At 42.5% G+C, this 17,951-nt stretch overlaps 1 protein-coding gene across 5 annotated transcripts; it reads right to left on the reverse strand.

The window, feature by feature from the left end:
- Positions 1-2,505: 2,505 nt before the first annotated feature.
- cog1 (component of oligomeric golgi complex 1) lies at positions 2,506-16,470 on the reverse strand. 5 transcript variants are annotated; one of them, XM_084372095.1, is made up of 16 exons: positions 16,104-16,470; positions 15,115-15,362; positions 14,790-14,971; positions 14,426-14,602; positions 12,661-12,817; positions 12,236-12,446; positions 11,688-12,057; positions 10,510-10,964; positions 8,875-9,021; positions 8,615-8,776; positions 8,279-8,403; positions 6,312-6,420; positions 6,031-6,140; positions 4,763-4,844; positions 4,605-4,628; positions 2,612-2,732 (listed from the first exon to the last, which is right to left on the reverse strand). In XM_084372095.1, exons 1-15 carry the CDS (start codon positions 16,407-16,409, stop codon positions 4,620-4,622), a joined length of 2,850 nt encoding a protein of 949 aa, XP_084228221.1. In that variant the 5' UTR covers positions 16,410-16,470; the 3' UTR covers positions 2,612-2,732; positions 4,605-4,619. The 5 variants fall into 5 exon arrangements, with proteins under 5 accessions (XP_084228220.1, XP_084228219.1, XP_084228218.1 ...); XM_084372094.1 differs by lacking the exon at positions 4,605-4,628 and having other exon boundaries at positions 2,506-2,729; positions 11,694-12,057; XM_084372093.1 differs by lacking the exon at positions 4,605-4,628 and having other exon boundaries at positions 2,506-2,732; positions 11,694-12,057.
- Between the last annotated feature and the right edge of the window lie 1,481 nt (positions 16,471-17,951).

Consider the following 17,951-nt stretch of genomic DNA (forward strand, 5'->3'; position numbering starts at 1 on the left):
TTTCTTGTAGGAAATTCCACCAAACAACTACAAACAGAAACAAAACCAGTATCTCACTCCTATGTAAGAGAGGTTTGGTCCATTCTCTCATTTTTTGGACACATACAAAGGCATTGTCAGAATTAGTTTGTAAATATCAGAAGTCACATATAACATGCCACAGAGACGCCTCCAGTGACCTGCTCCAAGTAGGTTGTATTTCTATACCAATCATATTAATGTATAAATTAGTATCAACAAATCAAATGTATTTATAAATACAAACATGACACTTACTTGAAATTAAAGATGTTATTATTATTTAAGCATATTACTTCATATAAGTAACAGAGATACTGATATCTCACTATTGTGTACATTGGAGACACTGGTTGGTGTTGTTGCAGTGTGTATGAAAATAGAATACTTGTGGCTGTGTATGGTGCTTTCTACAAAACACGTTTAATCAGATTTAAGCTTTATTTTCACTAAATTGTCTGTATGCTGCAAAATACTGAACCAGTCATAGTCAGAACAGTGTGTCAGTACACTGAAGTTAAAGAGAGATGATGTCTCATTGGATGATTTGTATAGTATGTAAACCCATATTTAATAAATGAGATCACGATAAAACTTCAGACTTCAGATCATTGTGTTTATGTGTGTGCAATATGTTTAAGAGTAATTATAATATTAGACTGTTGGTTTACAGTAACAATTGTTTCTGTTAATGGTCTTTTCACAGAGATGTCACACGATGGTAATCACCACCACAGCTTATCAAACTGATAATGTTGATTAATGTTGGGTCGTGGGAGTCCAGAAAATAGGCCAGAACAACCTGGATCCTGCTCCAACATCTTTCCAAAAATTGCTTCTTGCTCAAGAAATCCACTGGAGTTGTGCAGAGTCTGTTGCAAAAGTGTTTATTGTGTTCTCTCAGACAGCAACCTCGATGAACTGGAGCTGATCCCAGCACCAGACTGAACTGGAGCTTTCAGGGCTCCTGGTTTTATACTCTTGAAGATCTCGTTGTGTCTCCGGCTTTTTCTATTGGTGTCTTTTCTAGCCTGGGATTGGAGGGGCTTTCCTAATGGTGTCATGCCTGCGCATGCCCAGGCCTGGTCTCATCCAACCACTGCTCCCATTATTTCTGGGACTTTTCAAATGGGGATTTTTTTAAGAATTAAAAAATGTTGGGAGATTTCTCACGCATACATATGACCAATAATACCGTCCCTTTACATACATTTAACATGATTTTCTCACACAGGACATATTAATCTAAACCCAATTACATCAAGTTAAACTAAGATTTCCAAAACACTAGGATTTTCACCAATCTTTCACATAAAGATATGTTGACTGTACTGTGAAAACAGTTATCATGTCTCACTTCTAAACCGGAAGTCAGCCGTCAGCCGATGGAAGTCTCTAGTGCGACTGCTTTAAGGGGCCCACAATGTGGAGGCTATGCTGAAGATCCAGGTCATTTTAACCCAAGAAGTCAAACTCTTTTTGCTTTCATAGGAATGATCGAGACTCTGCCTCTGCTGCTGCTGTATCCAGTTTTATCTTATTAGATTTAAGAAAACACTAAATCACAATATTAATACGATTTTAACCATGCATTGGCTTTGACATTATAACAATCGTTCATCATTTGTTCCTTTGGATAGTTGGTTGTGAGCATCTTCAGAAGTAAATGCTACATGTTTCAAGATGTATTTAAGCCCATGAACAGTGAGGGCTTCAGCACACTGAACAAACAAAACTGCCATCCATGCCAGCAGCTATGTGAGGATTAGGAGCAGCAGTGCTTTGAACTAAATGCTATTGTTAACATATTAACATGCTTACAGGGACAATGCAACATGCTGATGTTTAGCTGGTATCATGCTCATCATGTTCACTGTCTTAGTTTAGTGTGTTAGCCTTCTAACATTTGTCCAGCTGAGACTGATAGGGATGTCATTAGTTTTGCAGGTGTTTCATCATAAACCGAGGTATTGGACTAATTACAATTTTGAACGGATGATGGTGCTGGATGACAAGTTAAGATGATGAAGTTATCATAAATATCCTGATTTGGACATTCATTTGCCTACCAAATTTAAAGATAATCCATCCAATAGCTGTTGAGGCATTTAACTAAAATCCAAATCTCATGGTGGCACTAGAGGAACAGTCAGGGGATCACAGTCATTAGGATTTACCCTCCAGTGACCATGAATGTCATGGTAATCCATCAAAATGCTGTGATATTTCAATGTGGACTTATGCCACTAACTTATATTTATGTTTTATGTAAAATCAGAAGGTCTTTAGCCAGAGATAACTCAGCCACGATCTGTGTTTTAAGCGTTGGTGTATCATGAATCTTTACGATGAAAACATTAACAATACAGTGCTCGCCAACTGGCACTCATGAATAACACATTTCCATGCAAGCACTTATGTTTTGGCTCATTAGTCAGATCATCAGTTAATCAAGTAAAGTGAATTAAATCACACCGGACACATTCCTCAAAAGACAAAAATTATATTTACTATACATGTCATTTTTACAAAGTTTCTGCAAAGGCAAATAAAAAGTCTGGCGCAATAAAGAGTTATTTGGCCATGCCAGACAGCCAACTGAGTTTGAATAGGGAAGGAGCGGCTGTGTCTTCGTCCTGATCAGCGAGCTGTCTGAACAGGCTGCCTGGCCGGAAGCTGTCCCCACTGTCTACTGTGGAGGATGGAGGTGCCTGCTGGAGGAAGCAGAAAACATTGTGTTTACTGAGGTTTTGGTGGATTGTCCTGGCCCCCCTACTTCTTAAGAGATGCAAACTCTGATGCAGGACTATTACAAAGTATCAAGACCTGGATTGCCATCTGTTGGAGTCTGGACATTTCAGTTACTCAAGGGCTTTTAAAATGTATTCAGGGAAAGGATGTTAAAAATATCATCAGACAGGTGCAAAGTAACAAATAACAAGATTTGTTCTGAATAAGAAAGGCCTCTACCATGGTCACCAAAAGATGTAATGAGTATAAGGAGACAAGAGTGTCACTCTGCAGTACTTTTCCAGCCACCAGCAGCTGCACTGAGCACACCGCTGCTGAGCTTTTGTGCACAAAGGAATAATCCTCCACCATCTTCAGTTTTACAAGCTTGGCATTAATTTTAATGGAGGAGACTTTTTTGGTCAGTGTTGTTGGTGATTTTTATTTTAAAGCTGCCTGACGTAATTGTTTTGTACCTTTAAAGTCACTAAAAAGATCATGAAGACCACACATCAGGTGTGAATTTCACAAGCCCTTGAACAAGTTTTCTCTCTGTCAGTCATGTCAAATGTATGTGTTCTCTGTATCCATAGACCCATCTCCATAGTGCTGTGTTAGTGGCAGACAAAGGTCTCGCTGCACCAAATCATCATTCAGGTAAGGGGGGAAAAAAATGCTCTGGCTTGTTTGTATTTCTTTAAACCAATCACAGTCGTCATGGGTGGTGTTAAACCAAGGCTGCAGCAAGAGTGCTCCTGCAAAATAGTGTCTGGGGGAACTTGTTCTGCAGAAGTAGAGATGGGCATTTTGAAAACAGTAACACCCAGACAGTAGTGCCACGAATGTCATCAAAGACAACTGGTGATGTACGAGCATCTTGAAGTGTTGACAGTTTTAACCTCTACCCCTGTAACTCTGTTCTAACGGGCAAGGGGGCATTTGGATACTAGGGGTAGGGGTAAAAACTGGAAATGGGATTGAGCCTCAACGTTCTACAGCTACAGAGTACATGTAAATAGTATAACAGCTCTAAAGCTGTTCTAAATGTGGGACTACTTACACCGTTTCCCAAGCAAGACATAGTAGTGTGTGTTAGCAACCTTGAAACCTGGATCATTCTCGGCCCACCACTGGACAGTCTGATGATTTAGAAACACCTGGAAATGTGCTGTCTCATCAAGAGTCAGATAAAAGAACATGAACAGATTTGACCTCTGTGCACCAAGTACAGAGATGAGACATGTTCAGGCTAACCTGTTGGCCATGCACAGCCCTAAGTAAAACAACAAAAAAAAAGTCAGCATCTACTAGCTCCAAAGCAAACAGTAAACAAGACTATTTCCCAGAGTGTTTCTTTGATAGGGAAGCAGACTGATTTTGGAGAAATCCCAACTTGAGCTCCACTGAGACATCTGCTTTTTTTTATTTCTGCCAACACAAATTTCAGTCATAATGTGTGAATCTCAAGATGGGATTGGTTCACTTTAACAGGCAAGTATACCCCAGAATCACAGTAGCTGTGCTGAAATTCATTGAAATTCTCCTGTCAATAGCCTGACCCTGAGCTGCATTATGAGTCCAAGCAGAGTGTGGGAGGTTAGTGAGAGCAGAGCAGCGTTCTTTGGTTTCAGCTCAACGGACTCAAGAATCATTTTATCAATAAATAACGTAATGTACACACTGCAAGTGCACCAAAGGCAAACCAAAGCACTACAGACAACACACCCAACACACACACACACACACACACACACACACACACACACACACACACACACACACACACACACACACACACACACACACACACACACACACACACACACACAAAGATAAACCCACACTGATGAACTTGCCTGGGTTTCTTGCACTCAAAAACGCTGGGAAGGCAGAGGATGTAACAGACAAACATTAACCCAGGATGGAACAGAGCAATGAAACAGAAATGACGACACACTGTGGTGGACAACATATGAAAGAACAAAAGTGAAACAGATCAGCGTCAGATACTCACCAGCTGGTGAGCAGCATCAGAGCCCCTGGAGGCCGACTTAGATTTACGCACATTCGACATGCTGAGAGGCAGCAGCCCGAACCTGCAGAGGACACAAGGGTCGTGGTGAGAATGTGGTTGAAATACTGTTCCTTGCTCAGATTCAAATGCTCCTGGACTTATTTGTTTGAACAGACAATTTTAGATTTAAATCAAAGTATAGCCTACTACTTCTCAATTTCAGATGTTTGATTTAGTTATGATGTAAATTTACTGTACACATGTACTGCCAATGTTCTGGACACATCTGTAGTAGATTTTGTAGAAACTAGAATTTCCACCTTGTCGTTGTATGCCTCCACCAACCAGTCAAATGTCCAGACTCTTTTTTTTTTTTTCCGGGTGAAATGGAAGTTATCACTATATTGACATGTATGATTGCAGTGAATAATACATAACAGTGCAACATCAATCACCTGAAGATCAACATCAGCCGAACCACAGGGTTTGTGGCGGACTACAATGCTTCAAATAATGATGCTGGTGCAAAAAAACCTTCAAACTCTAAAAGTGGATGCTTCACACACATATTCAACCCGGCAGCACAGTAGATCTCTACAATCAGCACAGCTCCAAGGTGGACACACAACATTGGTGGAACCAATTTAGAATCTGAAAAAAAATCATTTCTAAGTGAGCTGGACAGCATTATTATTTTAGACGTGTTGAGTTCATCTCTGTGGAGAAGGAAAGGGACTGTCATACCATTTTTAATGTGCAGGAATGTTTGGTGCTTTCCATCTGCGACACAATGTTTACTTGTTGTGACTCAGATTAAATATGACAATTAACTTAAGTCTTAGTTGTTATTTGAGAACTGCTTAAAACAAACAAACAATCTGTATAGGGGAAAGTAAAAGTAGATTTTGGGCAGGTACATTTCTGACCCCTGAACAATAACATTAACGTTGAACCCTGGTTCCTTGCAAATGATGAAGGCCAAACCTAAACGGATCCAGTGAGGCATCTGAAAGGACTCAGGTACTGGATAAAATGCTGGAACAGTTCACAAAGAGGTCAGGTCCTGGGTTACTAGAAACCCCTAGAGAACCAGTAGATAAAAAATTCAAACAATACCCAGCCCTAATGACTACAGCAGGTCTCCTCCCATGTCCTCTCTGGTAGTAGGGTCCTGCAGATGGCATGGTTTGTTTATGCTAATTATGCCGATGTTCTTAATATTTAACAGAGTACCCTTGTGTCACTATAAGCTGGTGTAAACGTCTGACCTGATCTGGCTGCTGGCCAGAGGCAGGATGTTGTAAGGCTCCTGGGAGTTCATTGTGCTGCTCCGCGACACAAACTGCTTCTCTGAGCCCGTCAGCAGCCCGAGCAGCACCTGAAACACAAGCTCACATCAACCTTTGAACAACTGTCAGCCCTATATACTGTATTGTGTTTGCTGTTTCATCTGGAGAATAGAGGCATCATCGCCTCATCTCAGGACAAATGTGAATGGTGGTTCAATGTTCATGTGTCTGTTTTGATAAAGGCAAGAGGCTTAAAGTACCGAGGTCCTCTGGGAAAGACGGTTGAGGTTGGAGTTCAGTGGAGGAGTGAATACGTCCAGGTCAAACGGGTCAATGAAGCTCTCCAGCCAATCACAGACCTCGTGAAATCTGAAAGACACACAGCACAATGTTGAAATATAAACACAGAGCCAGGAAAAAAATAGGAATGAAAAGTTGCAGAATTCGATTACATTTCAGCTACAAATCTATATTGTCACAATATCATTTTAAAACTGCCCATTTCTGCTTACTCCTATCATTCAAAACAACTTTAGGAAATCAGGTGTGTGAGGTGTGAGCTCAAATCAGATATTTTCCTGGAATTCCAGCCAAAATCTGCTCCATTTTCCAGAGAAAAATACCTGCAGCACTGGATGTATGTTTTTCTGTGTGCACCTGTGTATTGACGGTCTGAGGACTCACACTGCATGTCCTGAAACAAAGAGGCCTTCTTCAAACCTTGTCAATACCACCAGGCAACTGGCAAAGCTAAACACTGAAGTCTGACCTTGAAATGCAATGAATCAAATTTTCAGCTGCAGTCTTTTCTTTCAGTTACTCTCCCTGCTAGATTTACTGCTTGCAGATCAGCTGAGCGCTGAAATGTTTTAGGGCCCAGACACACCGAACCGACATCCAAGAACTGAGGGTGACAAAGGCTGACTGTGGCATCATCTCACGTCACCTGTGACTCGGCCAAAAAGCTGCACTTGAACACACTGCAAAGATTACATTGACACTTTGATTACTTACTAACGACCTCATATGTTCTGCACCTGTGTGAGAGGAAATAACTCTACATACTACCAGGTAGCAGTAGTCTGTATTCATCATTCAAAAAAGTAAACTGGGGGACTCGGAGGATTGCGTCTTTAAAAAACATTAGTTTCATTTTCAAACTCCTTTTCAAATAAGAAGAAACTGCACTAAATAGATGAAATCACGGATACAACAGCAACAGGCTCAATGAGATTTCTCTCTTTTTCTGCGTCTCACTGATGGGTTTACCGGTCAGTTCAAGAAGCTCAGTTGGCCAAAAAGCCGTTGACAAGGTCTGACTAGTGCCAATGTTGCGGCACACTGCAAAAACTTTGGGCGCGGATGCTCACTGACATTTGTTCACCATTGGCTGACAGTCGGCCTGGTATGTCAAGGCACTGAGAACAACAGCAGAGTGAAAATCTGTCAAAGCAAATTATGCAGCTCACTCAACAAGCAGACAAGGCAAAGAGGACTTAAGACCTGACCCATGACCCATGGCCTGAGTTAGACCAGGTCCAAATTATGCTTAGTGTAATTGGATTGGGTCGAGTTTAGTTCTACTGCCAATGGTCTCGCAGCTACTAATTCCTGCACAGGAGAAGCATTTTGGGATATTAGTAGCCTATGTAAAACAGAGCTACAATGATAATCGATTAATATTTTCAGTCATTTTTCAAGTAAAAATGTTCTGGTTCCAGCTTCTTACATGTGAGGATTTGTTGCTTTTCATTTTCAATTATGACAGTAAATGAAGATTTGGGGGATTTTGGACAAAAGACGTCACTTTATGCTCTGCAAACTGTGATGGGCAATTTTTTCACAATTTTTTGAGACTCTATGGACTGAACTATTAATCGATTAATCATGCAAATAATCTGTAGATGAATCGGTAACGAAAGTAAGTGGACAAAACAAGTCATTTTTAGAATTAGAGTCTGTGGCTTTACATTAGGTCTAATTATGGACTGGGTGTTAATTAAGAAAAAATCATTTATATGGGTTTGGTTGGGTTTCCAATGGTGCCTTTTTGGATCAGATCCAATACTTTGGACCTCTAAAGATCTGTAGAACACAGTGTGTGTTGCACTTGGCCTGGAGCTTTCATGGCACCATGAGCAGTTTCCTGCTTTGCCCGGTTGGTCATTTACCCTTGCAAACACACAGAAAAGGCTGCATGTGATGAATTTGTAAATGAGGATGTTACCTGGGGTCCTGGTGTGACCGGGAGCTCTTGCCCTCCTCCAGTCTGCTGCCCAGTGTGGTGTTGAGGTAACGAAGATCAAACAGCAGCTGCAGGGCTCTGTTCTGAGTCATGGGGAATACACCTTCCTGAAGGATGGTGGAAGAGAGTAAAAACAAAGCAGTGAAATTCAGTAAGTTCACACTTTGATACTCCTAAATGAACAGATAGTCCACCTTCCTCTCCTGTCCTCTTTTTAATGCCTCACCCCAAGACTTTCAGAGATTACAGACTCTGAGGACAAAAATTAACAACAAAGGCTGCAAAGTCATGATGACACAAACTTTGTGTGTGTGTTACCCTGTTGCTGGCCTGCTGTGTGAGGCTGTGGTAGTGTTGCAGGGCCTGAGCCAGACAGGCCTGCAGCAGCTCCTGCAGGGTGGGCCGGGGCAGAGCGTGGCCCCCCACCCTATTCACCTCCACACACAGCTGGAACAAAAGCGACTGCACAAACCAAGATGGCTGCAGAAGACAGACGTTTCACATTTATTTAGATTATTGGTGGAATGAGAAATCATGGTGCTTCCTGTCTGTGTTGGAGGTTGTGTTCAGCAGCTGACCTGGACTGGAAGACGGATCTTAGATGTGACGCTGCTCCCAGACTCTGCTTCTTCTTGGATCTCCAGATCCTCCCAGTTGGTTGCTGTCGTTAAGATGTCACCAGCGGACTCAGCATGCAGCACTGTGCCAAACTTATCCAGCAGCACCTGTCACAACAGCACACAGTGTTACTAGGCAGGTCAATCCAGCAAGATTTAAAGCTGCATTCACTGTTTTTTCTTTTTTGGCCACTGAGGGGCAGCAGAACATAACACACAACTTACACTGCTATTTTGTTAATTGCAAATTAAGGGGAATTTTTTTGTATTTAAACAATTTCTCTATTTTCCTTCAAAGACGTGGACGAGCACACTCGAAACCAGGAGGGCCTGTTTTTTTTTCGGGTGGATGTGCGTGGATACAGCGAAATGGAAGAATCTCAACTTTTTCAAATGAAGCGAGAACACCACAGGCCATGTGAATTAACCAATCAGCTTTACAGGACATGCCTAACTCTTTCCATCCAAGGACATCACAACAGGTCATCCAAACTGCAAGACAGAAGAGGGGCTGATTATACTCTTTGGAAAACCCAGAGCTGTACATCCTGTCAAGTCCTTACTATTTTGATAGTAGAAGGAACAATGCCTGGAGCTGTATCAGATCATAACATACCATAACTAACATTAAAAACGCTGTTTTTACGAAACCAGTTGTAATGGTTAAAGGTGCACTTCATAGTTTTGGGGCAGAAATGTTAATGAGAAGAGAAAGATCTTCATTGACCATTTTTTTTTCTGCCTAACTAAACTAAATAATCAAGCTATCTTTGTTTTCATGACTGAATAAAGTGAATAAACAAATTGACCTTAAAGGACAACACAATTTATACTGTTTCACTTTGTTTATATGTGGCGGACCCTGCCACCTTTCTAGCTTCAAACAGTGTTCTGGGACCTTATTTTCCTCTGAGAACGGCTTGTTTATTCACTTATATTAAAATTCTAAATTTGAATTTATTCTGCAAAACTCCACAGTGCCCCTTTAACAGCTGCATAGCTAACTATGCTATGTTCCGATCATTTCCTTAACCTTTTCTTGTTAGGCTTAAAATTTCCTGTGTCCCGCAAATGTTTACTTTAAGCACTTTTACCTCATTAAGACAACGATCAACAGTATGGTTATGGTGATTGTACATTGATACAACTAGATGTGGTTGCTGATAACACTTTAGGTTTTGTTTTTTTTAAGCAGGTAAACCCACTTAAAAGAGACACCTTCCACATTGCCAGGAGACAAGTTTTGCCTTTGTTTCTGTTTTTCAACTTGTGTGTCACTTTCATCATTACAAATGCGGGGAAAACTGGGAATAGTAGAAAGCAGCTGTTAGTGTTTTGGTTTTTTTGTCCAGTGCAACAGGGGTAATAGTAACAGCCGACTCGACAGTAAGGACAAGATCACAGCTGGCAGCCTTTTGTTCACCAACTAAAATACGATCCACAGAGTTGTTTCATGCTGTTTGAGACTGAATTGCAGTGAATGTAAATCACTGTCAGAAATAATAATAGGGGCTGGAAGAAAATAGAAAAACAATAAATGCAACATGCAACAAACAGTTTCACATAAACACATCTACATATCTGACAGCGTCTAACTTTGGAGAGGGCGGAGCTCCAGATGCGGTAGGCCTCCATGCTGCAGTTGAGAAGCTCCTCTCTAAGACCCGCCCACTTGGCCTGGGCGGGGCTGACCTCTGTGGCGGCCTTGGCTTTTCCCAACTTCTTGCTCTGTCTGGGGGTTCCCTTCACTGTGGCCTCCAACCCACTCTGTTTTCCCAGGATGCAATGCTTTAGGTTGGGGCAGAGTTCACCCATTGACTGGCACAGCCTAGCCATGAAAAGGACTGCACTGAGGCAGGCAGGGCTGGGTTCTGGTGAGGCTGCGGCCAGTTCAGAACGGATGGAGGACAGGATGTGGCGGACACAGGCCAGGCAGCCTTCACGTAAAGCCTCCTCCACTGCCGGCGAGTCTGTGAAGCGGTTAAAGGAGGATGCTGATGAGCTCTCGGTGGGACCAGAGGAGGTGACTGTGACTGAGATGGAGTCAGACCCTGCAGAACACAGTGAGAAACATGTATCACTATTTAGGATGTGATAGTAACACCAGGGACCTCATTCATAAAACTAAGCATATGATTCACATGGAAAGGTGGCATATGGACGAAACACAGAAAGTGCTTACATTCAAAAATGTTCAGATTTATAACACGGGGCCCAAGCACATCCTACAACAGTTTCCCTTTATAAATCACAATTAACTCGAAATGTGGCACACCTTTTGCAAGCTTCATGTGACGCCCATAGTTGTCTTATAAATAGTCAGTGAAACAACACTAATATTCATTACACAATATTCACTCCCAATATATAATGGGTTAGAGGTAATTTTTTAATTTATTTTCCATAAAAGTATCAATTTGAAAACATTTCTGCCGCTTTATCCTTCTGCCATCGGAGTCGCAGTTTCTCATTTGGAGGGCCACACTTCTCCCATCAGGTTTGTTTTTTATAAATCCCAAACTTTGCTTAGAGTGGCGTACAACTTCTTCGCACATACACAACATTTATAAATTAGGCCCCAGGTCCATTACATTCACTACTGATTACTGCACAAGAGTCTTCTGCGGTGCTTTGAGCTAAATGGTCACTGCAGGGATTCTGATGCACATCTCTTAATTCAATAAAAGTTGAATAAATGTATGGTGTTTCTAAAGTCAGTGAGTAATCATGTTAAGCAATTGTTATTTCATAATTTCTCAATCAAGCAGCCCTACCTTTACCTGTGTCCTGGGAGGGAAGGTAGTGCTGGAGGTCATCCAACCTAGCCTTTAGCTTAGCATCCATGGAGGAGCAGAAGTTTTGAACACAGGGAGTCAGGGCCTGGGTCTTCATGGCAAGGCTACTCCTGTGGTGCTGCTGCCCCCTCTGGGACACACTGACCCACCCCGCATCACTCAGCAGGTCCCCCGGAGACTCCGACCACAGGAAGGAGGCCACATCTACCTCGTACTGGGCTCCGCGACTGGAGCCAAGGTGGGTACCTGAAGAAGTATCGATGGTCTGGCCCTCAAGATCCCTTACAGCTGAGGTGAGGAGCTGGACGGAGCTCGTCGAGATGGCTTCAGTTTCTTCTTTGGTGATGGCCTTGCAGAATGGGAGAGAGGAACTTTAAGAATATTTTGCAATATATAGAATGTGTAGCACATCAGCAGGCAGGTCTGACAGACTGAACATGGCATAACATTTCATACCAAGTCAAAAGATAGACAAGTTCAGATGCTAACAACTGTGGTAATAATTGTTTAGTGAAGAGAGCAGAAACCTGGAGGCGCTGAAGGAAGAGTTGCTGTAGGAAGTCATCCCAGACAGCCAGGGGGCGCTCCAGTAGCCGCTGGCACACAGTGCTCCAGTGCTGACTGATGGAGTCAGTGGACAGGAGGTCCCACACAGCGTCTCTAATGGCTGCCAACCCTTTCAGGCTCTTCACATAGACCAGGAGGCTGCCAACACCACGGCAAATGTCCTCCTTACAGCTGAGAACAGAGGAGAGATTCCAAAGCCACTATCAACAAAGCTATCAACAGAAAATGAATGTGTTTTGATGACTGATATGATTGATTATAATGTATGTGTGGCTGTAAATTCTAATAATGAGACATTTAGGTCAAACTTGTGAAGTAGTGAGGACAAAAGGAAACAGAGCAAACATAAAAAACATGAGCAGTGTCTGGATTGGTTGCTGCTTACGTATCAATCCACTGCTTCAAGGTGTCCCGAAGTTGCTCTCTCTGGATTGGCTGAGCCAGGGTGCGGAGGGTGGGCTGGAACTCAGTGATGGAGGGAGGCAGGAACTTGAACCAGCTGCCTGTACTCGTCTCTTCCTGCAGTACCCTCCTGCCTTTAGCTGAGGACAGAGATGGGATTGATGCTCTCACCTTTTCTTTATCTAAAGATTCACATTCAGCTTCAGAATTCAAATAACTGTCTAGGAACGGATCTTCAGTCTGACTTGGGATTTTTTCTACTTTCCACTTGATGCATTTTCAGACATACAGTATTCCCCACTGATCAACCCCTTATCCAACCAACGCATCAAAAACATACCCCTTATTCTAAGAGTCACAGTTCAGACAAATACAGATGTCATAAAAATAACTTAATGAGCATGGCTTACAGGGCTCCAGAGTGTGACAAGACAACTTGTGAGAAATCACAACCGTTAAACATAGTTCACTTGGCTTTTATAATGGATATCCTTTATATTTTTGTCATAAAAAATTCTGTGGTGCCCGTTCCAACTGTCCCTTTACCTGAAAAGCCCATCCTAGACTCGTCATCATCAGTGGAGGTAACCGTTCCATCTATCCCCAGTCCTAAAATGCCTAATCCATAGTGTTTCCTCTAATAATGTTTTGCATGGTTGCCCATAGGGGGAAAGAAAAACATTTATCTGCACCTGAATTCCAGGGTACACTCATTTACATAATGTGTTCAGAAATTAAATTCAAATTTATCGGGTTCACCTAAATTATGTGCTGGTGCACCTAAATGAAAAAGTTAGGTGGACCAGAGCAAACAGTGTAAAAAGTTAGTCTGAAGGCTTAGTCCATCTACTGATACAATAAATATCCATAAATCTGCTTTGAAATTGTACCTTTTCTTCAGTATTAACAGTGCAAACAGGAACTAATGTAGCATGTTTTATTGGCACAGGTTCACCAAAATATAAAGAGATAATAGTTTAAAAAAAAAACATCAGATGCAGCCCACAAATAAGTCCATATTAATACTATACTTTCTCTTTACATCTCTTATACCTAGCTCAGAATGTCTGGCAAACACCCTGGAACACTGATACTTACAAATGACATTCCAAATGATTACTTTTCTGAGTAGCCTAATTTATTCTCAAAATAACAATATGACATGCCGTTGCTGCTGCAGCGTGGCTACTGCCTGCCCTATGTTTCTACATGGAGTTTGCCTTTGATGATTATCTATAAAAACGATGAGGTGATCTTCCTTTACCTTTGTTGAAAGAGTGATACAGTTACAGAAATTAAAACTGCTATGATGTCGATGTGACTGTCTACAGGTCGTTTTCAGGTCTATTTTTGTGGAGAACCGCACACATGTCACAGAAACATAGGTGAGACCCCGAATCTCTAGATGAAGCGACGCTGCAGCTTCACATGAAAGGTGCATGAGCCACGCTACTCACGCTGACAGTGTGTCTTCTCTAACCTATTAACATGGACACTGAACATGGAAACTGAAAGCAAGACATTCCGACACACACTGCACACAGGATGTGTGTTCCACCTGTAAGACATGCAGTGTGTGGTAGTGCCAACAGCCTGTTCAGAAGGGGAGTGGAAATCGAGCTAAAACAGCACTGGGTTTATTACACTGGAAAATAGGAGGCCATTCTTTTCTAAGGTCAGTTATAAATAGCTCTCAGTAAGGAAATGACTAAAGGTATTCTGGCCTCCAGAGCATCCCAGCTGTTTACCTGCAGGAGAGGTGGAGGTGACATTCTCCAGGATAGAGAAGAGCAGGCCACAGCCCAGGGCCCCATCTCCCGGCCTGGGGCTTCCCTCTGGGGGCAGGTAGAAGACAGCATAGGCCTGGAACAGAGTGGTGACCAGCAGCTCCACCAGGCTGCACACCTGAGCCTTGATCCCCGCACCTGGACCAAATACATATGTTTATCAACTGGAAGACATTTCTGCTTTACTGAACATCTCAAAGTAATGAAACTGCAAACAAGTCCTGCTCTGCTTCACAAGCAACACTTTAAATGTGAAAAATAGTTTACGGTGCAATTAAATATTAAAACGCATACATGTTGGCAAAGGTTACAGCTAGTCAAATACCATGCTGTGGTTGATTAAGGAGCTGATGGATAGAGGCTTTCCGGGCCAGCAAGAAGTCAGCAAGGGCCTGCCGTGGCGAGCTGTCCTCCAGCAGCATGGTGGACACCAGGGCCTCAGCAATGGCCTGGTCCGACACTGCTCGGCCCCGCAGGAGAGACCTGCTGTCCAGGAGAATAGTGGACCTGCAAGAGAACAGACTAGTTGGCGACCAATGATTTAGCTTTCACTAACTGCATCTAGCTAGGTCTCCTGCATGTTGATCCATCAATAATTTTTCCAGTTTTGAAGCCTGGAGCATGACAAAGACGCAAGAAACATCTGCTACCTGAAGTGTCCAGTTGTGGCTACCTGCCGGACAAGGATAGGGAAGCGGGCCAGTACGGGGCTGTAGTGGCCCCCTGTAGCAGCCTCCAGCTGCAGCAGATTGTGCAGGTGGCAGCACAGCAGGTAGAGCTGAGTGGCCTGGAGGTAGTGGGACGCCTCCATGGCGCTCCAGACGCGCTCTGGGATCTCCAAGAGGAGCTTGATCTGGGAGGCCGTGGTGTAGAACTTCTCCTGCCACTGCCTCTGGCTCTACATACAACATAATGACACAGACACATTGTAGATTTACATATGCAGCAAGCTAAAAAGACAATAAGTTGCCTGAATTTATTTTAGGGGAGAGAAGCTGTGATTTAATTATGTATGACAATGTAGTGATGTAAAGTTATACATGATATAGATGATGTATTAGATGTTTCAGGTCATATATGAAATAGTAAAGAATCATCTATAGAGTCGATTGTGTTTTAAAAATAGTGCATTCCATTATCTTCTTTATAGACATATGTCCCCAATTTTCATTTAAATATATTAGAATTTAATTTTCCCCTGCGTGTCAGCAATAACACACACCTCTCAGAACAAGTGTTGAGGCATTATATAAATAAATAAGGTCTTCAAGTAAATTCGGCATACATGTGATCCACCAGCGGCACTTTATTTGAATAAACTTTGACATTTCTCGTAACTCTCGGATCTCGCTGCTGTGTTTTGGTTCCAATGAGCCGTGGAGATAAAGGCTAACATCACTGACAGACAGGCTGTTGTTAACAGGGATGTTCTGTGCAGCGAGCCGAATTGTTCAGGATTGTTTTGCTTTAAGTCGCATTAGGGGTCATGTACAGTTATAAATGGGGGTATGTGCATATAATGTATAATAATGAATTGACACATTTTTAAATGAAGTTTCGACTCCCTAAGATGACGGAGCTCATCTAGCTTTGGCGCAGGTTTAACACTACAACAAATGTCATCAGGTCAGTCGTTCACCTCCTGCCTGCTGCTGCCCACACAGGTTTTGGCTTGTTTCAGCCGGTGGCAGTACTGGTGCATGTCCTGGATGGACTGGACGACGCTCTCAGAGCACTGTCTCATCTCTCCGATGGTGTCGGCGGCGTCGATCAGGTCTCGGTAGCGCTCCCCCACCATCTGCCTCAGCTCCTCCTTCTTCTGCTCGATCTCCCCGCGGACTTTGCGTTCGATCCGGCGGATCTGCTCCGTGTTGTAGCGCTCGAAGAGAACCGCGGGGTCCTTGATCTCCGAGACCCGGAGAGGCAGCGCTTGATCATCAGCCATCGTATCTCCAAAACAACTTCAGCTGCTGCAGGAACTCCAACCCGGAAGACCGGGGGAAGTACACTTCCACCTCCACGTAAGCAAAACTGTGACGACAACTGAGTATGATGCCTTTATTGGTCAGTTAAGCAGTCCGTCAGGGGCTGTTTCCGTGTAAATTGGTTCCCGTCTACCTACACGACTGAGCCAATCAAATCATCCCAAAGTGTGTTGTTATTATTATTATTATTATTATTATTATTATAAAAATGATAATAATAAACCTGCTGTTAAATCTGTTGTTGCTTCATGTCAAGGCTACTTGAATGATGGAAAGTCTCATCTCCCTCCTTTTGTTGAGTGACCTCACACCCTCATTTTCAGTTAGCCTCTCTCATCATTACTTTCACGAACCGTTTCACTGCATTTTGTGGAGGTGAGTTTGCAGGTCTTCCCCTGACATAAAAATACTTAATAGCAATTTTTGTTTGTTATGTTTTTTTCCACCAAAAACATCACATATGAACCAGTTAAACATTCTTCTCCCGAATGTAACAATCCCAGTTCTATAAACATGCAACGATTTTTCATTGCAGAAGTTTAGCTGCTGGATACAAGATGGCTTCTACTTAACTTCAGTGAAAAGTCCATCCTCAGTGTATGTGACCCAGAGGCTTCAGGTTTCCACATCACACTTTGGCTAGCTGTATACTGGACTGTCACAATAAAATCCTGCTGGTACATCAACATGTTAATCTGAAATTTTATCAGAAGTAGCTCTTCACATATGTAGGATTTTCTTTGTTATTTTGGTGCGTAACAATAAGCATCGTAAAATCAAAGGGGAAAAAAACAACAATTAAAGAACTGCTGAAGTCAAGAAGCAAAAATAATAGAAATAAATGGACAAAGTATGAAAATATATGTAAAATATGTCTGTTTTTAAAATGAAAAGGACTATATAGTGTCACTCATGGACTTCTCAGCCAAGTGAAAAGATATGCTTCAGTCTGTCTGTGTCCTTAGCAGTGGCAGCAGCACACCGGATGGTGAAGGAGGATGGTGATGGACTCAGTGATGGCGGCGCACCATCATTGACTGTGACAGGTTAATTTTGTGCCAAGATGATGAGCTAGACTCCACAAACAGAATCCTGGAATAGGTTGCTGAAGAAGTGGAGGGCCATGTTTACTGCATTGTCTACGCACCTGTTGGCTCTGTAGGTGGACTGTGGGGGGTGCAGTAGCAGTGGGTTGGTGATGGCTTTGAGTTGGGGCAGCACAAAGTACCCCAGTGACTTTATTACCACAGAGGTCAGTGTGACTGATCTGCAGTAATTAAAGGCACAGTTCAACCAAAAATGAAAGTTCAGTCATTATCTCCTCACCACCATACTGATGGAAAGTCAGGTGAAGTTTCATCTACAAAACATTTCTGGAGCTTCACAGCAAAACAGAGTTGCAGCGTTCTCCTAAACAACTGAAGAACCTGGGGACTTGTTTTAAAACAGAAAAAAACAACAACAAGAAGAACACAAGTAAAAAATGATTTTGAAAAGATATT

This window comes from Pagrus pagrus (assembly GCF_965226575.1).
Source record: "Pagrus pagrus genome assembly, chromosome: 13".
Lineage (NCBI taxonomy): Eukaryota > Metazoa > Chordata > Actinopteri > Spariformes > Sparidae > Pagrus > Pagrus pagrus.